The sequence below is a fragment of the Vigna umbellata genome, chromosome 7, assembly GCF_029865625.1.
Source record: "Vigna umbellata cultivar VRB3 chromosome 7, Vumbellata_1.0, whole genome shotgun sequence".
Classification (NCBI taxonomy): Eukaryota; Viridiplantae; Streptophyta; class Magnoliopsida; order Fabales; family Fabaceae; genus Vigna; species Vigna umbellata.
In genome coordinates this window covers 46,719,181-46,744,893 of record NC_142171.1, presented here as the reverse complement: position 1 = coordinate 46,744,893, position 25,713 = coordinate 46,719,181, and the positions used below count along the sequence as shown (strand labels likewise).

The 25,713-nt window shown below is 31.9% G+C and overlaps 1 protein-coding gene and 1 pseudogene across 1 annotated transcript; both read right to left on the bottom strand.

Moving 5' to 3' along the window:
- Positions 1-228: 228 nt before the first annotated feature.
- Positions 229-2,613, bottom strand: LOC148196423 (subtilisin-like protease SBT3 pseudogene; annotated as a pseudogene).
- Positions 2,614-14,195: 11,582 nt separating this feature from the next.
- Positions 14,196-15,373, bottom strand: LOC148196422 (uncharacterized). Its single transcript, XM_088094890.1, has one exon. It carries the CDS (start codon positions 15,014-15,016, stop codon positions 14,426-14,428), a length of 591 nt encoding a protein of 196 aa, XP_087951016.1. The 5' UTR covers positions 15,017-15,373; the 3' UTR covers positions 14,196-14,425.
- Positions 15,374-25,713: the final 10,340 nt, after the last annotated feature.

Here is a 25,713-nt window from a genome sequence, read left to right as displayed (position 1 = left end):
AGACTAATAAGGAACAATTTGAGATTTCTCCTTAATAAGTAGAAGATAAATATAGTGAATAAAATAAGTATTACAAATGGTATGATAAGGAAAAAGAATATATATATATATATATATATATATATATATATATATATATATATATATATATATATATATATATATAAAGATAGGAAATTTTGGAGTATAAAAGAATTGATCTTATTTGGCAAGTCATAGAAAATCATATTAGTCAAGTGAGAAATGATGATAATTTTATGATAATTTTCTGTAGAAAATTTCTTTAGTTAATATAGATTTTTCACTTGATTCATGTACGAGCATAGATACATATATATAATGTTAGAAGTCGAATTTGAGAGTGGTGACCACAATGGGACTCCTAACCACATGTTGGATGTCCGTCCAAATGAGATACCCAAAAGCAACTTTTTTCTCTTTCTTCTTTCGTGGACCTTCAATTCTCAACGTGTAGTTCAACTTCTCGTACTTCTCCTTGAACACTAACAATTCAGGGATCACACTGACTTCGTACCCTTCCACGGGTATAAAGCTGGCAGCATAGCTTGCAGGTCCCTCCCCTACATGGGTCACTGTTCTCTGAAATTCTTGTGCTGTACTTGAATTGTTGCTGTTGAAGAAAGCAATAAAAGAAGGGTAGTTGAGGTCCAAGGAAGCTTTGGAACAATCATTGGAAGAGGTTCTTGTGATGACGGTGATGTTTCTTTGGGTGAAGCCAAGAGCGCAGAGCAGATTAACATAATCTTGAACTCCAGCATCGTAAACAAGGCCAGGGTTAAGGGCTTTATTAGGGTTGATGTGACCAGAACCAGATGCTAAAGGAGAGGCTCGTTTGTTGTCGTTGCCAATGTCTTTGATGGGCCCTAAGGTGTTATCAACCATGTCTGATGTTGTCATGATGGCTGACCTAATGGATGCAACACTCCATTCGGGGTGTGCTCCTCTTAACAATGCTGCGACACCAGCAACATGAGGGCATGCCATGGATGTGCCACTTAACAAATTGAAGTTACTGAAAATACTTTGCGACCCAAACACTTCCACCGGAAGATTTTGAGGCCATGCAGCTAAGATTGATGTACCAGGAGCAGTGATGTCCGGTTTCAACACAAATGGACAACTACTTGAAGGTCCTCGGGAACTGTAACTATCCACACTCGGTGCTGGTTTAGTACCCAAAACTGTCATCTCAAAAGACATGCCTGCTTTCGCACTAGAGTTATTGCTCTTGATGTAAGCTTTGACAATTTCCCCATCTGCTGTGGAAATAACAATTGTTGCAAAGCTATTATCTAAGAAAAACGAACTATCGGAACTGTTTGTTATGAACACTGCCGCGACAACATTTGCTTCAAAAATGTTAGACACTTGAAGATCAATGATTGTTCCATTGTCTTCACACACCACAATCTTGGTCCTCACTTTGGCCAGTTCCTTCACTCTGTCGCACAACCCCATGAAAACAATTGGAACATGGCTAGAGGAGAAGTTTCCATGATAGAGAGACATGCCAGTTAGTTGGACTCCATTGCCAAGAGTAAGAGCCCCGTGAAATTCACGGTCCAATGTTCCGGCAGCCACAGTTATGACCCATGGTATTCCGTTGTGAAGTCTTCCAAGGGAAGGCCCTTCGTTCCCTGCTGACGTCGACACAAAAATGTTTTTCTGCATTGCTGCAAACGTGGCTATAGCAACAGGGTCCTCGTACAAAGGTATATCATCAAAGCCAAATGACAAAGAAAGAACATCTACCCCATCAGATATCGCACTATCAATTGCGGCTATTATATCAGACATGTAAGCTCCATCTTCCCACAGGGCTTTGTACATGGCCACTCTCGCACGTGAAGCCATTCCCGTGGCTGTTCCAGAAGCATACCCAAAGTACGATGCACCTTCGACTACGCTCCCAGCTGCAGTGCTTGATGTATGAGTTCCATGACCCTCAGTGTCACGTGTTGAGTTCGCACCTATGGTGATGTTGGGGTTCTTTGCCAACAACCCTTTGTTAAAGAACCTTGCTCCAATGAGCTTCTTGTTGCATTTGATGGTACTTTCACATTGCCCTTTCCATCGTGAAGGAACCCCACCCATTCCATCGTCTCTGAAGCTTTCACTTTCTGGCCAAATTCCAGTGTCCACCAAACCAACTATGACATCCTTGCCAAACTGTGCCGCTGGCCACGCCCCTTCATTGGGGTTTAAGCCAAGGAAGGACGGTGAGTGTGTTGTGTCACGCTTGGCTGGTAAATCTCGCAAGAAAGAAACATAACCGGGGGAGGTTTTCAGAGCTTCAAGCTCTTTAGGTGAAAGGTTTGCACTGAAACCATTGATGACATTGGTGTAGGTGTAAAGCAGCTTGGTAGAAATAATAGATTTAAGATTATTACTGGTGGGTTTGGAACTTTTCAACGCTGAAGAAAGAGTGGATTGATACCAAGTGTGCTGGGTGGAGAATGCTTTGGGCATGGCTGATATATCCATGTGAATGATATAATTGTCAGACTGAGCCAACGTTGAAACAAGGTGGAGGGTTGTGTAGAAGAAGCAAAGAGAGAGACAAATATGGGTAGCCATGATTGGGTTAATGTGAATGACTACAGAGCAATGTTTCTCTTTAAATAGAGAATGTAGCTAGCTATAGATGTGGTATTCCTTAACTAGCCACCATAAGATATTCTTCACTCTCAAAGTTGGAAAATGAATTTTGGGCACTTTTAAGATATTTATTTACACCTTATAAAAGAAAGATAAATAATTAATAAAAAGTATTTATAGAATGTGTCTAAAGTATGATCATCTTAAAAGTTTTCTATCCCAAAGGTATCTTTTAAGAGACCCCATTGCCCCATGATTGAGGAGCAATGTACGCCCGTGCTGTGGATGATTTTGGACACCTTTGTCTGCAACTGATCATTAATTCAATAATAATTACAAATTTTCAGCCTGATATAATAATTCAAAGTTTTATTTGCAAATTAAACTCAAAATAAAAACCTATATTAGGTATTATATTTATAATTCAATGACCAGGCTGTACAAATTTGTCTATGAATCCAGCCTGATATTAGAAACTAGAAAGCGATTTTGTCAGTTTCATTTTGATTTGTTCATACGTGGATGATGGGTTCAACTATGAGGCACATGTATATCGATACTGTCATTAATATATACTATCCCCTTCAATACGTTTATAAAAATTAATGAAATGGTTGCATGGATCGATCTTCATTTAACGTGCCATATGCCACGATTGACTATCCTAATTAATTGATAACTGTATAATTTAATTGGAAAAACATGTTAGTTTTGTTTGTAGTCTTTACCCTCTCTTTTACGCTATCACCACAATTATAGGTGGAATTTTTCTGAAAATTACAAGAAGCAAATTATGTTGTCTGGAAATTACAGTGAGGAGGTCGCTGCAATCTTTCCTAGTATAAATACATAAATTGTTGTATAAAAGCTTACATAATCAAGAACAATATTTCCTGAGGCGTGTAGATTCATTGTCCTTAAGGACTTATCCGCGGTGTATTACGCGAATCCTCCAGAATACAATAGGAACTTCCCAGAATATCTATGAGGATCTCAGAACTAGAAAGGATATATAAAAAAGAGTATAAAATAAACCCAGAATAATTTTAGAAGAAGAAAAGAAGAAAGGAGAAGGAGAGAAGATTGATTTGGGATGTGTTTTGGAATGGAGAAAGAGCTCTCTATTTATAGAGCTAGGAAAGAATACAATCAATAAAAGAAAATAAAAGTCATTTTACCGTTGGAGCACTTAATAAAACGAATTTAAATGTTATTGGCAATTAAAGTTTTGAACGTTGCAATCCAACGTTTTTATTTTGCAATAATCTAAACAATCCCCCACTTATTGTAAAAGAAAGTTGAAATAAAAGGTTTTTGACTCAAATAGTTCAAATACTAAAACACAGATAAGAAACTTTTATGGGTCTCATAGGATGTAATGCATCAGACCTGGTATAGCAAGCTATATGAACCAGTCTTAGATTGAAATACTTAACACACAATGTAGTTGATATAACAAGCTATATGAATCAAAGACACTTGATGTGTGTTTAGAGGTTTATAAATCACAATACACCCCCACAATCCTTTCTGTTATCGTTGTGTTGCGCTTACTAGGCCATGTGCGTGCCCGGTATTCATGAGTGCTCTAGAGATCATGCCAAGATCTCATGCAAGCGGTCCCACTCGACACTCATATAGGTGATTTCATCAAGTGTATGTTGCAAATCATACACCACCCATAAGGGATATGAAAATCATTAAAAACTTTGTTTAAGCTAAAATTCTTTCACCACGTATAATTTAATAACAAAGTTTAGTCTCTCAATAATGCAGTCTCTAGCACTTTCACACACACCATAGGAATGGACATAATTGATTAAAATCAATTTAGTGCTATCAGAGCTAACAAGTGACTTGTTTTTACCCATATGAACCTTATTCATGGGATCTCCAATCACAAAGGTTGGGTTGTCATCACTTGTTTGTTTGCCAGTGGCTTAAGTCCCATTCCCCTTAATGTTTCTAATATCATATTTCTTCCCAAGGGTTTTGTCAGAGGATCTGCTAGATTCCGTTCTGACTTCACATAGTCAATGGAAATAGTTCTACTCTTTAGCAGCTGCTTCACAAAATTGTCTCAATTGAATATGTCTATTCTTTCCATTGTAATTTTTGTTTTTATAGCTATTATCGATTGGCAATCACAGTGTATTGACACCGATGGGTTGGTTTCATTCCTAGTGGAATGTTTGCTAAGAAGTTTTTCAACCACTCAGCCTCACTATTAGCCATCTTAAGAGCGACAAACTCAGATTCCATTGTTAATCTTGCAATAATTGTTTGTTTGGCTGATCTCCATGTAATCACACCGCCCCTAAGTGTGAATATATAACCACTAGTAGATTTTGTCTCATCTGAATCAGAGATCCGGTTAGCATCACAGTACCCTTCTAGTACAACGGGAAATCCACTATATTCAATGGCATAATCCATTGAAGCTCTTAAGTATCTCATAAGCCTGGAAAGTGCATCCCATTGTTCTTGATTTGGACATTGAGTGTACCTACTCAGTCTACCTACTGCATAACCAATATCAGGTCTAGAAAAGCTCATCAAGTGCAGTAAGATCCCAATTATCTGGGCATACTGAGGCTGAGATAATGATTCTCCTCTATTTTTCATTAATTTAAATTTAGCATCATAAGGGATACTCACTGGTTTTAGGTCATAAAACTCAAACTTCTTAAGAAATTTCTCAACGTATTGTTCTTGTGATAGTAATATACTATCTCTCATCCTTATGATTCTAATACCTAAAATCACATTGGCTTCACTCATGTCTTTCATGTCAAAGTTTGATCCTAGAAACAATTTAGTTCTAGCGACAATCTCATTGCATGTACCAAAATTTAACATGTCATCCACATACAAATATATAATGGCACAATCACTATTTTCAAATTTAGAATACTATCAATATCATTAGGTGAAAATCCAAAATATATTTTTTTCGAGTGATTAAGTAAAATTACCTATACTCCACAGTTTTAAAATATTTAAGATTGGTAAACGAAAAAATACATGGTTGTCCTTTTCTCTTTGTAGGTAAAGTATACGAAAATTTACTCAAGTACCTCATCTTCTTCGTCCTCATCCGCGGTCCTTACAAATGCGATCAGAAACCATCATTGCTGCAAGCACCTTGGCAGCCTCCGAAAGTTATGGGTTTCGCAAATACTGAGTTCTGAAAACAAAGTTTTGATCCTCTGGGATTGAGTCGTTGATGTCAGTCACAAGTCCTTAATATTGTTGTATAAAAGTTGACATAATCACGAACAATATTTTCTGAGGCGTGTAGATTCACTAACTTCCCAGAATATCTCTGAGGATCTCAGAACTAGCAAGGATAAAATAAACCCAGAATAATTTTAGAAGAGGAAAAGAAGAAAGGAGAAGAAGAGAAGACTGACTTGGGATGTGTTTTGGAATAGAGAAAGAACTCTTTATTTATAGAGCTAGAAAAAAATAAAATCAATAAAAGACAATGAAATCATTAAATATTTTACGTTAGAGCACTTAATAAAATAAACGTTATTAACAATTAAAGTTTTAAACATTCAATCCAATGTTTTTCTTTTATAATAATCTAAACATATTTGATAAAAACATATAACTAATAGATCCAGTATCTGAGTGGCTGCAATCTTTCTTTTTCCTCAATTGTATTTATTTATAAAACTCGACCGTAAAGGAAATGAAACCTAATAACACTCAAATTATAGACTTGTTGACTTTTATAGCTTTATAAGTCAACCCAGAACGAGATATTTATATTTTATGATTGTAAGAAATTATGCCCTAACTTCATTTTCGTACTAATAAAAATATAAAATAATGCTGTCATGTTATCTTTCTTCATATATCGTTCCAATTGTGTTGGTACACCAGATAAAGAAACGTTAACTGAGAAAGTGTTAGCTACAAAAATAGAAACTGTAGTTATATGGAAAAGCTGCTTGAAGAGATTGATGAATTAAGCAATGATCCACAGTTTAAGGATCTACTCATAGTGCAAATCTGCAGAAAAAAAATTATTATCATTTTCTGTTTTTCAGATTATAAGCACTGCTAAACGTGTTGTATTACATCATTTACAACGTTTTGGTTTCTTCCTCATTTTAATAAAGATTGTGGAAAGTAAAGACATGCATCAAAAAAAGACCAACTACTTTATTCTTAGAGTCTGTAAAATTTAAAAGGATATAAAAACTAGAAAAATTATGATTATTAATTAATGAAGTGTTTCATATTATTTTACTTTTATAATGAATAGCTAAATGTAGTAAAACAGTATGTAGTTTGTGACGGAAAAAAATTAAGATAAGGAGAAGAGTAAAAGGACAAGAGACAACAACGAGGCACAGACCCAAGTCTGTCTAGCCATTTGTTTTTCATCGGAAAACGAAAAATTGCAAAATGAAATTTCAAAAATTAATAGACACGAAAACGATGTTCTAGCTAGAGAATTTTGTCTTTTTGGTTGACGCATTTAAGATTCATATGATGAAAAAATGAGTGTAAACAGCTATTAATTGATATGTAGGTTTCGCTAACCCTGGTCCCAATAGGTGATTAGTAATTTGTCCTCACTTGCTCGTGAAGCTTTCTGGATTTTGGAAGCATATTGAAAGTGAAGTGGGTGACTGAATGAATGGTCTCTGCCAAATTTTGAAGGAAAAAGAATCTTTTTTTTTAGTGGGCACTCACACTTTCATGAGTGTATTGTGGGAATGTGGTCATACATATCATACAGTATTAGCGTCTAGGCAAAGTAACCACTTGGATTCTTTTGTTCTTTTTTTTATTAGTTTAGTAATATTTAAGGATGATAATGTTAATATGAGTGAATAATGTACTTAATGAGATGAAATAAATTATAAATTATCGTATGTATTGGTTTTTGTAATAATATTGTAAATTCAATATCATTATCTTTTTTCTAATTAATTAAAAGTGTAAAGAAATTCAACTTTATTAATTTTAGTATTTAAATTGATCTTCCTTGATAAGGTATAAGATTGACGTCGTCATCATGGCTCACTATATAGTTAGTAACCATAGATGTAGATAAACCTTCAAATGATATCCCACGACGCACTACTTGCAAGTGCGTATTTATTTGGACACTTTGGTTTTGGTCCATCCTCGGACATTCTTATTGCATAAAAATTGTCTTTTTTTTTCTATTTTTTGTCGTAAATAATTATTGAACAAATTTTAGTTATTCGAGGCAAATTAGTTAGAAATAAGATCATAAAACATTGCCTAATTAAGTTTATGGGGGAAAAACTGATGGGCGCACATACCGTATAAGATGATAGCAACCTTGCAACCAAGTTAGCTATTTAGTCATGCATGAGATATTACAATTTCCTTATGCTAATAGGAAAGTTTTCAAAATAGGATATTAAGGAGACTGATTGGAACTGCGAAAGTAACAAAATTCTAGTACAGATGACTACAATTTCAGATTCATCAAAATTTTCGGAGAAAATATTAAAAGGTTATTAATCCAGTAGATATTTTTCATGAAAATGGGAAATGGCCATAAAGAATAAATAGATCACTTATTCCACTTATACTTAAGTAAAAAAAAAAAGTAGGCCTATCTCGTTGACAAAGAGTATGTACAAAATAACATCAAAGGCACTATTTATAGGACTGCAAAAAGTATTACATAAAGTTAATGATCACAAAGAGTTTGTTTTTAGTGCGATAGTGAATTGATGAACAAAATATTACACTAGTACAAGAGATTCCTTAAAGTTGATTTACCAGGTTTATTAAGCTAACATAGTAAAACAAAAATGCGGTCATATAGTGAAATTAAAATTTTAAAAATTTATATCACGATGGTTTTACAAAAAAACTATAGTCGAACTAAAAAATAACAGCAGTTTGATTATTTAACCGTAGTGATATAGCTAATGAGGATTAAAAATGTTTACCTTTTCACTTTCGCGTGCATTCTTCTCTCCCCTTCCCGTCATCAAAGTCCACTCACTAGTAAAAAATAGGGTTTTAAAATCGCGTATTATGCCTCGGTTTTTGAAAACCCGAGACATATAAAAACGCGGTGGCAGAAATGTAATTTTAGAGACATTATATGTCTCGGTTCTTTTAAACCCGCTTTTAAAAAGAGTATACTGCACCGGTTCTTTTTAAACCCGCTTTTGAAAAAAGTATACTGCACCGGTTCTTTTTAAACCCGCTTTTGAAAAGAGTTTACTGCACCGGGTTGGAAATAACCGAGGCCTATATTTGCCTCGATTAGGGTTAAAGTTCAAAACTTTATTATTCACTCTCACTATTCTTCTTCTCGCAACCTCTCAGACTCTGCTCTCATATCTCGCGCTCTCGCTCTCATCTTTGCCTCCCTCCCTTTGATTTCTCCTCTCCACCAAACCCATCATCAGCGTCGCAAGCACCGCCGGCCACCACGCACAAACCTGCAAGCACCGCCGTTCCACCTCGCCTGCTACTGCATCGCCTCTCGAGTGAAGAGCAAGCGGTGGCCAGATCCAGATCCAGATCCAGATCCAGATCCCGTGCCAGTGGTGGAGTCGCTTGCCGCTTGCCGTCAGGAGCCGCTTCGCGCTCGCCGCTTGCCGTCGGTCGCCGCTTCGCGCTCGCCGCTTGCCGTCGGGAGTCGCTTCCCACTTCCCGCTTCCCGCTTCCCGCTTGCCATCGGGAGCCGCCTGCCATTGACGATTTTCAGAAACTGGGAAATGGGGTTTGAGGCTGGGTTTCAAAAGTATGAATCCTTGGTTTCTTTGATTTTTCTTTTCATTTGTTATATGCTCTGTAATATATTTGAACTATTATTTTCTGATTTTCTGATGTATCTGAACTTTAATGCTTTGTAATGATTTTTGGATTATATTTTCTGATTTTGTTTCCATTTGTTATATGCTCTGTAATGAACAACATGAATTCTTTCATCCCAGTGGCTTTTGTTATATGCTCTGTAATGTATCTGAATTGATCTCTGTAATGAACTTTGGTGCTCTGTAATGAATCCCAGCAGGTTCAGTAGTATTTTGAATTTTTTTTTTATTGAATTTTCTAAGATACGGTCTCGGTTCAAAGAAAGACCGAGGCAAAAACCGATCTCTTTTTGACTCGGTTCGCAACCGAGTTATTAAATTTATCCTTTTTACCTCGTCTTTATATGCCTCGGTTGCAGAACCGGTGCCTATAAACGAAATTAACCGGTGCCATTTCCGTGTCCTGTACTAGTGACTATTTCATTGCAAGTTTATTCCACATTGTTCTTCTTCTCCGTCATTTTGTTTCATCTCTTTCAGTCACTTCTTTAGCCATCATTCTTCCTCGTTCTTATGCTCTCATAAGCTCATCTCGTCGTTCATTTGAAATCAACAAAGTGGCCACCTCTCTCATCGTTCCTCTTCAAACCACCAAAGCGTCGCCACTATCTCCCCCACTCTCTTTTGTCCAGCCTAGTGTCGTCGTAATACTCTAGGTGCACCACTCCCTTTTCTCTCTTCTCTTGGCTTTCTTCCTAGTGCTACTCTTCGTTCCAAGTAAGTTGACTTTTCTTTATTTTTTAATTTGATTAATGTTTTTTATTTATAAATTATACATAATTAAGATTAATTGAAACACATGAATCTGTTGATTAGACAATGGACGATAGATTTCAGGACATGATCGGTGATGTTTGAGTACAGTCTTTTGTTGAAGCTGTGTATGAAAATATGTCTATCGATGCAAATACTTTGTTATATCTTAATTCAACTAACTTCACACGATTATCAAACAATGTTAAGGTTGATGAATTTGAAGACATTAAATGGATGGAGTAAAAAAAGTTTCACAAAATTGTTTTAGTTGTTGAAGGAAATGTTTTCTACAAGTAATACATTACCTAATCAAAATTATGATGCAAAGAAAATACTTTGTCCGATTAGTATGGAATATCAAAATATTCATTCATGCTTTAGTGATTGTATTTTATATAGAAAGGAGTTTACAAAGTTAAAAAGTTGTCCCAAGTATGGTTTGTCATGTTATAAGGTCAAAGATAATGACCAGGAGAAATGTACATCAACAAAGTCATAGTGGATAGAAAAAAACGAATTTACATTGCTCCATATATAGCTAAGTAAGTTTATCCTTATTAAGTAAGTTACATTTTAGCTTTTTAAATATGTTTTAACTATTTTTTAATGCAGTCATCATTGACGATTGCAAGTTATACCATTGCATGGTTTTTCTTCTTGTAGAAAAGCCTCATGGCCACTTGAAAAATATAGTAGATATGTAATTTTATTTTTAGAAAAACCTATAAAACCCCATTGACCTTGAACATACAATGTCATTTTTTTTCACATTAAATATTATTATATTTAGTGAGTGATATGTCATATGGCAATTCCTCAAGGTATTTATAATATTATCATTTGTTTACTATGTATTATCATATAATTTATCTAAACAAACTAGTAGTTTTGGGTGTGACTACTATGTCATGCAACGGATGACAATCATTGTGGAAGCTGGTTATGAAAGTGATTGGGATGAAGTAATATGATATATCATTTAAACATATATCTTAATTTATTTTCTTGTGTATTAATTTTAACTTCAATTTACTTTTGCAAAATTTTGATGACGAAATGTTAATGGATTCAGAGGCATTATTCTATGTTAAGAAAACATGGGCAAAGTATTTTTTTTTTAGATAAGAATTTAGAAGTTGATGGTTAGATTTAGTTTAGTAGTTGTCTATGTTTAAAAACTTTGTTTAAAGATTAAATAGTTATCTTTAAGATTCATTATGCTATATTATTATATTTATTTGAATTGACTATATTTTTTGAAACTTTTAACAGATTTTTGATAAAACTTGCAAATAAGTTATTCAAAAAAAATTACTAACTTTCACGACGATTATAACACAATGATATAGACTATTTCGATGAAAGTTATGACGTTGTGATAGACTTGTCATAACCAAATTCTTTGAATTTAGGACTACATGATATCACAACAATTAAGAATCAAACCGCTGTAATAATTTAATTCAAAATTTTAATTATTTTTTATATAATTTATTTGTTTAATAATAATATATAACACTGTTGTAGTTTATAACAATCACAATATTGTTCAAACTGTCATCATTTTAATCAAATTTTTCATAACAACGTGATCAACAACATGATGTTGAAGTCTGTTGAAAAATCTTGATTTATATCAAAGGCAAAATGTTCTTATGAACCTCAATCAAAATTTTGATTATATTAACTAAATAAATACAACCACCAATATTGTGTGAGAATAATATATTTAATATTGATTGAGAAATATATTTGTCCTATATGTTGATAAAATGTTGATTTTTTATATTCATTGTTTAAAAAAATGATCTAAACTGCCATTACCTCAAAATAACAATGAATATCGAATAAAAAAAAGTAGAGTTTAATATTGACTAAAACAATAATATTGTTCAATAATAAAACTTTTACCGTGATAATGTGAAAAAATGATACTGTCTTACATTAGCAAAAAAATAATCCTACAAAAAATTACCTCAATTAACTTTAACCCGAAAGAAAACTCTACTTATAATTGAAAAACTGATATTAAATCGAAGATGCTCTACAAATAATGTTTCCATAAAAATTGAGACAACAATATATATATGAATTAATAATACTCAACTCCATCGCAATATATATATATATATATATATAAAGGACACAAATAAAAAGTCTAAAAAAATTATAAATATAAAAATGTAAAAAAGAAATCAAATTCACACTTTTTATATAAATTTTGTAACATTTACCAATAATACCATTCGAAATGTTAGCACCTATGCAAAGATAAATTAGTTTGAAGTTATCAGCCGAATTTGTTGGTTTTCGTAGGATTTTTCATGGATAAGTGGTTGTCCTTAATTAGCATCAACCAAATTGTCTCTAAGGATATCTTCTTCTTTTTTATGAAATGGTCGGCAAAGTTATCAGAAAAAAAGTCATCAGAATTCTCAAAGTGTGTTTGATTTTTAGTTACAGATTTATACCATAAAAAAATGCACTTAGTCTCGTATCGTATGCTGCAATTTATACACAACCTATGAACCTAGTTACCGTATTGGTATGCGTAGTTCGCTGCCATCAATTTTGTTTATTCTGCTATAATCTTTTATTGTTATATTGCAATCTTCTTTGTCGTAAAAAAGAAATAAAAAAAATAAAAAAAAACTTTTTGGATAGAATGTTTTCGGTACTTCTGAAAGATTTCAAAATTCGGGTTTAGTTACTTTAAAATTTGTTGTCCTCGTAATTTTGAAAAATATAATTTTTTTTACATTCAAATTATTTAAACAGATCTTCATTAAATTTCAGAAAGATTCAATTTAGCAACATAATTCATTTGAGTGACGACTTATAACTTTAAGAACTATATTTTAATTTCAATAGTTTCATGCTCTTGCCTCTCCAAACAACCTAAAATAGATATGGACTTTATGTGTTCAAATTTCGGCTTCCTTTATGCACCTCCAAACTTTCTGTGTGCACCCCTTCATTGCATATGAATGTTCAAAATTACCTTAATTTTTTTAGGACCAATGATATCTTAACAAATTTTTTTAACAATTTTTTAATAATAGATTATGTATCATTGGTCAGTATATTTAAAATAGACTCATCACAATCTATCACATAAATTATTGTTAAAAAATTATTAAAAGAAAGTTTTTAAAAAAACCTTTTTCATTTTTTTAAAGCCTTTACACTGTGGAAACTGTTATCAGGTATTAAGACGTTTTTGGTTATCTACTTTGAAGAAGGCATTTTAAAAAAAATTATACTACAAAATGAGAATTCCAAAGTTTATAATCTAGAATAAAATTTTAATTATTCCATATTGTTAATTCAATAACACCTTGAAATGTGATTAATTGTACTTTTAAATTTATTCTGAAATGTTTTTTCTAAAAATTGAACATTAAACGATTTTGAAAAGTTTTGATTCACTTTTTGAAGGAACAATGACACCTTTTTCGATTCTTATTTTGACAATTCAACCATTTCTCGACTCCTCGTAAGTCCAATTGCATAAAGTGAGAGGAATCTTTAATCTTCTATTCATCTACCTAATCATATCATATCATATCACACAAAAACACTCGTGAAACCTCATTATGCAAATTTAAATATAAGAAAACAAAATATCATGGTAAATATTAATCAAAAGATGCTAAAATCATCTGGAGGACCAAGTAGCGTTTGTCTCCTTATCTGATTAGTGTTATTCATAATTATACCACTTTCATATTCTAATATTTAAAGTTTCACGTTGAATAATCAATTAATAATGAAATTAATTCATAATATAAATAGATATAAATTTCATTCTATAAATCAACTTTATAATATTAAGTTAATTTAAAATCAATTTATTAACCAATGCGAATAAAAATTTAATTAGTATTCCAATGTTGTTGTGAAATTTAAAACAGATATGTCTTGAAATAATTCATTTCTATATATATATATATATATATATTATAATATTTATATTAACACAAAAAGATGTGAAATATAATTCTCTAACCTATCTAATCTGCTGTTATTTTAATACGATCTAACAAAATAAATAAACAAATCTCAGTTCACATGCATATATTTACACACACGTACAACACCTGAAATGAAATATTTAACACGTCCACCAACAAACAAACAAAAAGATAATAATCATACTTGTTAAACGCTAACCAAAAAAGTCAAAAAGGAAAAATAATCAAATAATTAACCTTAGCTTGTTATTGTTCTACACCCATCTTCTCCGACATAGAGCCTTTCCAACTGCTAGCCAAACTCCACTGATCGGAGTTCGCCACCGACGACGGAACACCGTTGCCACACTTCGCCACCGTCCTCACGCTCTCTATCAACGCCTCGGTCCGCGACTCTTGCGACAGGATCTCTGACAGCTTCTCAGGGCTGATCACCAACTTCACCTTCCACACCCCACTACTATTGTATCTGGGGACCACTTCTGGTTCCGTGTAGACATTGTTGTTGTTATTGTTGCTTTTGTCACACGTGGACATTCGGTAAGGAGTTAAAGCCACATCGGATAATTGTCGTGTCATGCTCTTTCGGGAAGAAGAAGGGTTGAGAGGGAGGAGGTAGTAGACTTGGCCGCCGTGGAGCTCTTCCGATTTCGGTAGCGGTTCGGAGAAGATGTCGCGGCGGCTCCGGAAGATGCCGTGGCCGGGAAACTCGTTGGTTATGCACTCCACAGTAATGGGAGAGAAGAGTTCCATGATGCCTCCGTTTGAGGTTACCACCTTCACCATCATGTCTTCGGACATGTTATGGTGAAAGCCTTTGAACACGCAGTTTCCCATAACACGGGTCCAGTTGGATCAGATATAGAGAAAAAGAAGGAAGAACAAGGGGTTTTGGATTGTGTTTGTTGCGGTTAAGGTGGTGTTTTGTTGTGGCTAACGTTAATTATAAGGGTTTGGTTTTGGAATGAGGATGTTTCTTGAGGGTTTCTTGTTCATGGTTGGAAAGATGGGTGAATGAAGAAACCGACACAAAAGGACATGAAATCCTTTTCTTCTATGGGATCCAGAATCGGGTGTGCATTGCTTGGTGGCTATTATTATTAGGAGGGTGGTCCTACTTTGCTTGTATTATTAGGAAGGAACTAATAACTTAGATATACTATGATCCTTTTGTTCTATACCTTGTGATCTTCGATTATCATCAAAATTGCATCACAAGGTCAACGATTAAGGATCATGTGTATTGATTAACTTCATAATGTGTCTAAATGCAAAAATAATAGAGTGGGTAACCTTTGATTGTGAAGTATTGTTTATGTTTAAAATTATTGATTTGTTAGAAACCAAATAAAATAATTGAGAAATGATAACAAAATTAAATATGCAATATTGAAAAAAAAAATACATACCACGGGTTTTGTTTTACTTGGGTTTTTTAAGCATTGATATAATCAATATATTATAAGTGGAAGATTTATGAGATTGATGAATACCTAACTTTCAGGTGTATTAATGTTTTTCAAAAGAGAAACTTGATTTCTTTGCATATTTTTAAAACTCAACCAATTTCTTAGCTAAAATTTCAAAATATAGGTCTTGATGATTTACAGAACCCCATAATAATCTTCACCGGCAACAGTAACATCTTCATCCATACATTAATGATTATATATATATATATATATATATATATATATATATATATATATATATATATTATATATATATATAATATATATATATCAATAAAAATCGATTATCTATACTACTATCCAGCTTACAAGAACAATTTATAAATATATGTTAACCAGTATTGTAAAAACAATAATTCAGACAAAGATACTACTGTTAAAATACTGCTTTTTCACCTTAATTTAATTGTCAATTGTACAGAAGTTTAAATTCTAAAACATACAATACTTATTAATTGGAAAAATTCACACCATATATATAAAAACTAAAATAAGATTCTAAAGATGAACTCTCTTAGTCTTTAATTATAGGAATAAGAAAGTGATTCCAAAGTTCCTTTCTCTTTCAAATCACTTTCAGTATGTTGAATAGTTTCAATAGTTTAAAAATCGAAATTAACGAAGAATTAAATATATATATCTACTTTCTTAAATTTCTAAAACATCTACTAAGAATAAAAAATTGTGACAAAACTCCAAATTTCAAGATCTCAAATGTAATACTTAATGAACAAACCGGATGTGGGAACATGCTCTTATTTTATGTAAAGCCACATTCTTATTTACTTAGATAGAAATTAGCTATTTTTGTTATGTCTTTGAGATCCTTTTGCATATGTGAGTTCATCTATATTTAATTGAGTCTAAAAGCATTTTACCGTGTCGTTCGTGTAATTCTTTAATAACATCCTTCTGTGCATTTGTATTGGTTCATAACACCTTTTTTACAATTCATTTCAAACTCCACCAACTATGGATAAATATGTTTCTCTTATACTTCTTATGTGTTCAGTTATTTTCTGCATTTTGTTCATTCTCCTATTTTTACCTATTAATAACAACAATGAAATTATCTGTTGGAGTATGTAGGGTTGAGAACGACTTTTTCACAAATTGATTTTATTTCTTCTCTCAGCTTCACTTCTCTCTTTCTTCTAGCTTGTCGAGATTATCCTTATGTAGAGTCCAAATCTGAACAGTGGATACTTGTTAAAGACACTTCGACGCTTAAGTTAGTTTTCAATTAGGGATTGATTATTACAATTAAGTCTTAAATGTTTAATAAATGCAATCATTTATCTCTTTATCTTACCTATGTATTTATAGGTTCCGAAGTGGACTTTTGATTAGGATTAGCCCAATTACAACTCAAATATCATCTAACTATGTTTTTACTTTGTTAATCAACAAATAAGGTATTTAGATCGAATGACCATAAAGTTTAGTCCTTTATTCGATATATGTAATTGTGATTTTTCCTTGAAATTGATTTCTTGACCGGTGGGCATAGACCGGTTGATCTACTAAAACTTATATAAAAATATATCTACAAACAAAAAGATTCACTTACCCTTACTCTTTTAATATTTCTATTTTTTTTCATTTATTACGCTATATATTTTTCACATACACATAAAAAACAAATTAGTTTTGCATGATATTAAATTTTATTCCTCAACACAATTTAGTATTTTAAAAGTTGGAAAATTTTACCTCATTAGAAGTTAAGCCTAAATATATTTGGTCTTGTACTTTATACTTTTATGATCAGAAATGGTGATTGTGGTCAATGGTGCATTCCTTTGTGGTTCATATCAAGCTTACGTTTGCTTTATAGAAAGGGGACCCACTTTTGACCAGCTGCCATGAAAGAAGAGTGGGTGGTGCTCTAAAAGTTTATGAATATGTAAAAAATGTAATCAATAGGGATTCGTTTTCATTCATGGAATTTTATTCTTCATTTCACCTTTGCTTTACGAAAGGGGACCCATTTTTCACCGACGGACCAAAAACTATAAGTGATTGGTGTAACGGATTTAATATTAAAATGGAAATTTAACACTTCTTAAGTAAAATGATTACTTTTATCAAGGGTTGATTTTATCTTTAAAAATAAATTAAGTCGATCACATATCTAACTCTATCCAAGAAGAGACTCCTTATAATATTATTATTGCAAGTCTGAGATTTTTTTTTGTTACATGAGTTTCTATTATAGGGATCATTTTCACGATGGAAGAAGAGAGGCTAACTCGTGGGATTAATTAATATATCCAATTACGTTAACTAATTATATAGAAAATAAAACATTACTATTTGTGATAATTTTATCTACTTGAGATAAAAAAATGAAGTAAAGTGTGTGATTTAAAATATTTTTATAATGTACAGGAAAAAGTCTCGTGTGGTAAAGGATATGGTGGGTAGGATAAGGGATTTCGATTGATAAAGAAAGGTTAACTACATTGATTTTGGGGAGTCAAAATCAGACTCTTTGGCGACCAAACTCGAGTTGGCATTGTCTCACCAAATAGGCATTACTGTATACTTGGCCATTGTAATACCATCACTTCCATGGAATTCCAAGCACAGATGATTGCTTTGTTTGAAATTTAACTGAGTTTAAATTTCATTCTAGTGAATTTAAGTTTTAATTTGATAAATATGAAAAAATTTACATCATATTATCTTAAGATTTTAAAGTAAAGTAAAGTTGATTCTTATGTGATTTTGACTCAAGTTTTATATTATTATTATTTATTCTTAGTTAATTTCATTTTAAAGATACATAGTAGTATTAGAGTTGAAAGTTTATTTTGATGACTAACGAGAATGTGAATAAAAAATCATATATAACATATAAGATGAAATCCATGAACTTGGTACTGGAAGTGTATTAATATAAAAAGTATTTATCTTTAAAAAAATTGTTACAAATCTAAGTAGGGGTTAGAAGTGAACTTTAAGCCTAATTCAACCCCACAAAACCAACTTGTAGAGTGAGATTTGCAGATATTTTTAGTGGGTGATCCGATAACAGATGAAACAATATGCCTAACAAACAACAAATATTGCTAGGATAGGCTCTAACCATGACTCAAATACCATATTAGAAGTGGACTTTAAGCCTAACTCAACCCCACAAAACCAGCTTGTAAGGTGAGGTTTGCACCCACTTATAAACTATGAGTTGACTTTATCTCTGGTCGATCTGGGACTTCTAACAGTAGAAATTTAAATCTCTACTGGATAAAAATAAAAATAATTAAAATCAATGAATCTATTATATTAAGGTTTTAATTTTAAAAAAAAAAACTATCGATTTCTACAAATTCACTATATAAATTTTATTTTTCTCACTCAAGTTTTTTGGCTTAAAATTTCCATGGCCAATCGATTATACTAAGCTTGAAGTTAATTTACAACATAAACATAACCATATTTTACAGGATCCTTTCCTTGTTTTTCCCATTTAGCGTTGTGACACCCCTACAACTTTCGGTGATACTTGATTACGATTTGAAACTTGGGTTATAATGATGAAGTACGCTAGATTAAAACAACCCTTAGAATCATATAATAATACCTTTATTCTTTACCTCTATAGGACTACACGTCTGAGGTCGATCATTTGATTTATGTTCACAACTTTGGACCAACTTTTCAATAAATGACGAAAATGTTACAGATACCACAACTCCAACACACTTTATGCGAAAAGGTCTAATTTATATGGCTTTTGGTCATGTCGTTAAAGTTCTCACAAACTAATTAATTAATTATTAGCAAGCTTTTTGTTTTTTTTTTAATGGTCAAATATTCAAAGTGTGAGATTATATACAACACATTATTCCTTATTAATCTAAAGTTTCCTATAATGACACTCAATAACGGCTTTAATATGATGGAGAATTGAAGGAACTTTAATTTTCCTGTTATCATTGAATTCAGAACATAATTACCTCACCATATGGGCTAACTTTTTGTAACGGTTTCAATTGTTGTGAATGCTAAAAATGGTTGTTTGCTAGTTTGTGTTGTTTTTAACTTGAGTCTCAAGAATTTGTTTTCAAGAACAAGTATCAAAGTAAATAATAAACCCTTGTAAAAGAATGTTTGTGGATTATCTATTCATATTTATATTGATAATGAAGTTTAAATTTATATTTACGTATGAGGTATGAGCGTAATCTTTATTTACTATATCATTAAATTTTATGTTTAATGTTTAATTTCAATTTTTTTACTTTTTTTTTAATTATGTCAATTTTGTTCAAAATTGTCCATTTTTTTCTACCTAGTCTCAGTTTATGTAATTGTCTAAATCACATAGTGTCTATGTCAGTCATTATTGAATAAGGTCTAAGTTTTTCATATTTGTGGCAACTTAAATGAGAGTAATGTGGAAACCTGGTAATTAAAAGTGGTCACATCATCGTTTTCAACCTCTGACCACCAAAACTCTAGCCACCATCAAAACAACCACCATGTTATCAGACAATCGTGAAAGTCGTTAGTCATCAGAACCCAACACTATAATATCTTCAACCTCGCAAACCAACAAGCAGCTGTCATCGTGAGCATGTTCGTCTTCCTCAAACAACCACGAGCAACCTGTATTTGAAAACCCAAACCCAAGATTTGTAACCTGCAAAATCAAACAAACCATAACCTAAAAATCACAAACCCTATTGGGTTTTAAAGTATAAGAGACAAAAGAATGAAAGGGAAACTGATATATTTTATTGAGCATAAGCAGTAAATATTTATGCTACAGGATTTGTAACCGACTTTGAGAAATATCTATTAAACTAATTAATTAAATAATGCATAAAATTCTCCTAAAAAATAGGATAGGAATATGTTTTTACGTAATTGATTTGACTCTTTCAACCACATGTCGTTTGAGTCACAAAATTCCAACTCCTTGACTCAAAATTAGCATACACTAAGTTTTTTCATCCTTGACCATATAATCTAAAGTTCCTTCACTTTTAGAAGTCTCGATCACAATTTCTTGCTTACTCTTCACGTCCTTACAATCTTCCGCAACATTCTCATTTACTTGTAGTTATTCTTTTAGCTTTTCCGCATTTTCAACTTCTGCTTCAGGAAGAGTTGTCTTAGGCTACTCTTCTTCCTCTAATTTTTCTGGTTCATTTTTACTTTCACCAACTTTAACACTCACTAGCTCTACTTTCATGCCATTCAGAGATGGGGTTTTTTTAGGTCCTCTAACATCCTTATGTACTAACTGTAGTTTGTTTGTTGCTTTTCAAGATTTGTCTTTTGGAAAAGACAACCTTGTTTGTTTTTCATATTGCAAAGTTGCGCATACAGGTGATTTCTCTTCCAATTCAAGCAACCCTTGTATGTGAATATTGTCTTCAACCTTGTGCATAGCAAACAACTCTTTATCAATCAAATTCAAGGCAAAACTCTTGCCTTTGATTTGAATTCTGAATAATTCTTTATTATCTTAATATTTAATCATGCAGGTTTTATCTTCAAATGGAACTTTATAGTCTTTCTCTAGAAGTTGGCCAACACTCAACAAGTTTTGGTCAATTTCAGGGACATATAGAACATCAGTAATTAATTTCAAACCTGTGCAACCTTCAATCGCGATGGTCCATTTGCCCTTCACTGCTATTTTTGCCCCGTTTCCAATTCTAACTTTTGTGTTGTAGGTTGCATCAAGATCTTTGAATAATTCTTGGTCGTAAGTCATATGGTTCGTGCAACCACTATCAATTAGCCAACTTTCTGTTGATCTTGCAGTAGCAAAGCCCCTTCAAAAATTTAGTTGCCAAAGCCCCTTCAATATGACCTTCTCTCACGAGTCTTCTTTGTTTTGGAGCCTGAAGTGCGGTCAAAAGTTCTACCAAGGTAATAGTAGAAAGATCTTTTGAGTTCTCTAAGGAAGTAAATGTGGCTTCATATCTTTTTGGAATTGTTACAAGTATTGTTTGAACAATTCGAGAATCAGGAATCTTAGTGCCTAGAAGATGTACTTTTTTTGCAATGTCGAGAAGCTTGTCCACATAATCTTTAATTGTCTTCGAATCTTTCATGCTATTCATATCAAGTTCTCAAACCAGATTCAAAACTTGCATTCCTTTTATTCTCTCACTGCCTTCATGCTCTTCCTTCAAAAACTTCCAGATTTCATGTGTCATTTTCAATGTCATTATTCTGTTGAAAATGACTGGAGATACAGCTGTGAACAAAATTGATTTGGCTTCGGATTTTTGAAGCCTCCTTTCTTTGTGACTTTTCATTTGAGCAACCGTAGGATTTTTTAAGCCTCCTTTCTTTGTAACTTTTCTACTGCTTCCCATACACCATTAGCATCTAGATATGCTTCCATTTTGACAACCCACATTTGATAGTTTCGTCCATCAAATACAAGTACATAAACAATACAAAAGCATGTTTGAGATTCCATCTTATGTGTGGTGGCTATTTTGTGGTTGTAGGTGTTTGTGGGTTATATCACATATCTCGTAAGATCCTTTATGCTCTTGATACCAATTGTTGGGTTTAAAAGTATAAGAGACAAAAGAATGAAAGGGAAACTGATATATTTTATTGAGCATAATCAGTAAATATTTATACTACGGGATTTGTAACCGACTTTGAGAAATATATTCTAAACTAATTAATTAAATAATGCATAAAATCCTCCTAAAAAATAGGATAGGAATATATTTTTTTTTAACTGATTTGACTCCTTCAACCACATGTTATTTGAGTTACAAAATTTCAACAAACCCTAACTCGCAAAAAGTCCCAAATCGCGAGATTTGTCTTCTCCTCTGTATTATCAAACCTAAAAAATAAAACAGAACTCAAAAATCACAAACCTTAACTCGCAGAAAGCCACAAATCGTGAGATTTTTCTTCTCTTCTATGTCATCAAACCAAAAAAAAAAAACAGAACCAAAAAATCATGAACTCATCGTAGAAAGTCCCAAATCGTAAGATTTATCTTCTCCTTCGCGTCATCAAACCTGCAAAATACAAAAAGAAAAACAGAACCCAAATCGCAAAGAGCCACCACATTATAATAGAATTGGGAACCAAACACCTGTTGCGGCCTCTCGCGTCTCCATCTTTCAACAAGAGTCTCCACCACAGCAAAATCCTAATTTTTAATGGAAGATGAAATTGTGATGTGGTAGTCCTTCATTGGATAGTTGCCACATATGTCAAAAAAAAATACATCTTATTTAGTAATTGCTAACGTTGATAACAATTTAGATATCGTGATACAAAATAACTAAATTAAACAAAAATTAAAATAATTTGAATATCCGAAAAAGTCCATGATCACTTTAAATAAAATTGAGGAAAACAAAAACCAAGTATTAAATCAAGTTTTTTTTTTATATTTTCTGATATGCTATGACAAAGTATTTGCTTTGTAAAGTATTAGATACAGTGTGGTTTATATATTTTAGCACTGTTTTTCTTTTATCCAAAAACAATTTGATTTTTTAGAACTTTAAAGTAATTCATTTTTCTCAAATATATCCTTAATTAATATCTGACTTCTAGTTATACAGGCATCCAGGGTTAATTTCTTCAATGAGAAACATTTTAGTCAAATACAATACTATTTAATACTTTTATTGAATATATTCTTTTATTTTATGTCCTTTTAAACCCTTTAAACATTTAAAAATATGAAACAGATAGCGTTGGTTATTGTTATAGGATACGTTATTAGATAGATTTCTAAATAACTGATGAAATGTAATAGATATCAACCTATATAGTAAAGATTCACATTTATAAACACATAAGCATGCATGATAAGTTTATTAAATTTTATAACAATTATCTTCAAAAAAAAATGATAACAATCATAATTTCTATTTAATTGACAATGTAAAGTTGTTTTACACTATCAAATATATAAGGTTTAATATTTATTAAAAATATATTTACAGATTTTCATATTTCGAGACATTTTCTGCTACTGGGAACTTTGCAAAATCCACTTATAAAAAATTATGACAAAGTTATTTCTCACAATTTTTTTAATATTTATTTTTCACAAAATATATAAAAAAAATCTGGTAAATAAAAAGTTACTCCTCAACTGTGTTCATAAATTTTCTGAAACAAGGTTATTGAAACACATAAAATGTATTTATAAATGAACTTTTTAAAATGAGTTTTTTTTTCTCACAAACACATTCTCTCTTTCCTTTTTCATCTGCAGCTATGGTGACAGAGGTGATGGGATATGGTGAGGGCGAATATTTTAATCTTTGTTTTATTAATATGGAGTGTAGTTAGTAATATTGGTGGTGCAGGAAGAAATACCCTAGGTTTTGTAATAGTATTGGGCCTAAAATCTTCTGTCCAGAGCCCAAAAAAAATCCAAACAGATATATCAGCGATAGCAAATTAAATGAATTCGATTTGGTTCTACTACTATTAAAATAATTCCTTATTTTAAAAAAATAATATTATGATTTAAAACATATAGCAATATGTTATATTTTATATATCAAATTATTATACGTAAAAATTAAAAGTAACTTTATTAATGTAGTTTAAACTTTAAAAACATATGTTTTATATTATTTTATTTTTTTGGGATTTGAAATTACTTTTAAAGTGGACTGAAATAATTAGTAACTCAGATACAGGGTTAAAATAAATTAAAAGACCGCAACTCGTTTATAGTATTTTTTTTTACACGTAAAGGGTTATGAAAATCTTGAAATTTTTTATTATTTTTCTTAAAAAATATATAATATTTTACTTGTTAGATTTTACTACCGAATTTTCTTTTCACAAAACAACAAATTGTAATTACAAAAGATAAATGAGCACAATACACATTAGAGAAATTGACTATGAAAAGTGAAGAGAGTGTTTTTCCCTACACCTTTCCACATTTTTTTCTTCATCCTCACATTCTAAAAGTAACCTTCTTTAATGGATTTTTCTTCGAAAAATCCTTCAATAAATTTCAAAATTCGTTAAAGAAAAAAATTTAAATAAATATTAAAATTCGTTGAAAGATTTTTCAAAAGTTTCAACCAATTTTCAAAATTTGTTAAAAATTTAAAAAATTTTTAATAAATTTCAAAATTCGTTGAAATTTTTTTTTTTCAATAGATTTTGAAATTTATTAAAGAAAAGAATTGTTGTATAAGATTTTTTTGAAATGCAAGATATAGTATAAAATTTAAAAAAAATATGGCAGTACAGAAAAAAAAATGTGAACAAATATAGGGATAAACACCAAGTGAAGAAGCATCAACAAATTTTCTATCAAAATTAAAATGAAAAAGTTATTAACCCAATGGGTTGAAGAAGCTAATTTAAATAGAATAACGCACTTGATAAATCGGAGTTTTGTAACTTCAACTCTTGCCCATTAAGTCGTATGTTGTGTTTGGTATGTGAGAGATGGTGAAGAAATAAATTAAAGAAAAGAAAAGAAAAATAAATAATTATAACTTTTTTGTTCATTTAATAAACGTTAAACATAATTGAATTTTAAAATTTGTGTGGGTCTTACCCACTAAATCTTTTGAGTATGATTAAGTGCGAAACAAAAAATGTAAATGATTGTGACTGTTGTTGTAAACATAACTGAATAACTGACTTATGTCAGACAGTTACTGGGTGCCATGCACACTCTATATACTTCACTGTTTTTGATTCTTTCAATACAGTTAATATTCCCCACTCTCTCTGTGTGTGCTATCTCTGCTGTTTACAAGTTTCTTCTCTGCATACTGTTACGTTAACAGTGGTATCCAGAGCACAGGTTCGAAACTTGGTGGATCAACTCAAGACGATCAAGAAGATGACTGGCGTAATACACAGTAACTTTCCTGTGTTTGATGGTAAAGGGTTTGATGACTGGTGTGTCAAAATGGATGCCATCTTTGGCTATCAAGAGGTTGACGAGATTATCAAGAAAGGTTTCAAGGAACCAGTAAAGGGTGATCTCGAAGAAACAAAGAGATACAAAGAAAATAAGCGACTGGATTGCAAGGCACGGATGCTCCTACATCAATGTGTATCGGCTGC

Bases quoted from the DNA above. Each gene is read 5' to 3' on its own strand.
- LOC148196422 (XM_088094890.1), bottom strand. From the start codon at position 15,016: ATGGGAAACTGCGTGTTCAAAGGCTTTCACCATAACATGTCCGAAGAC.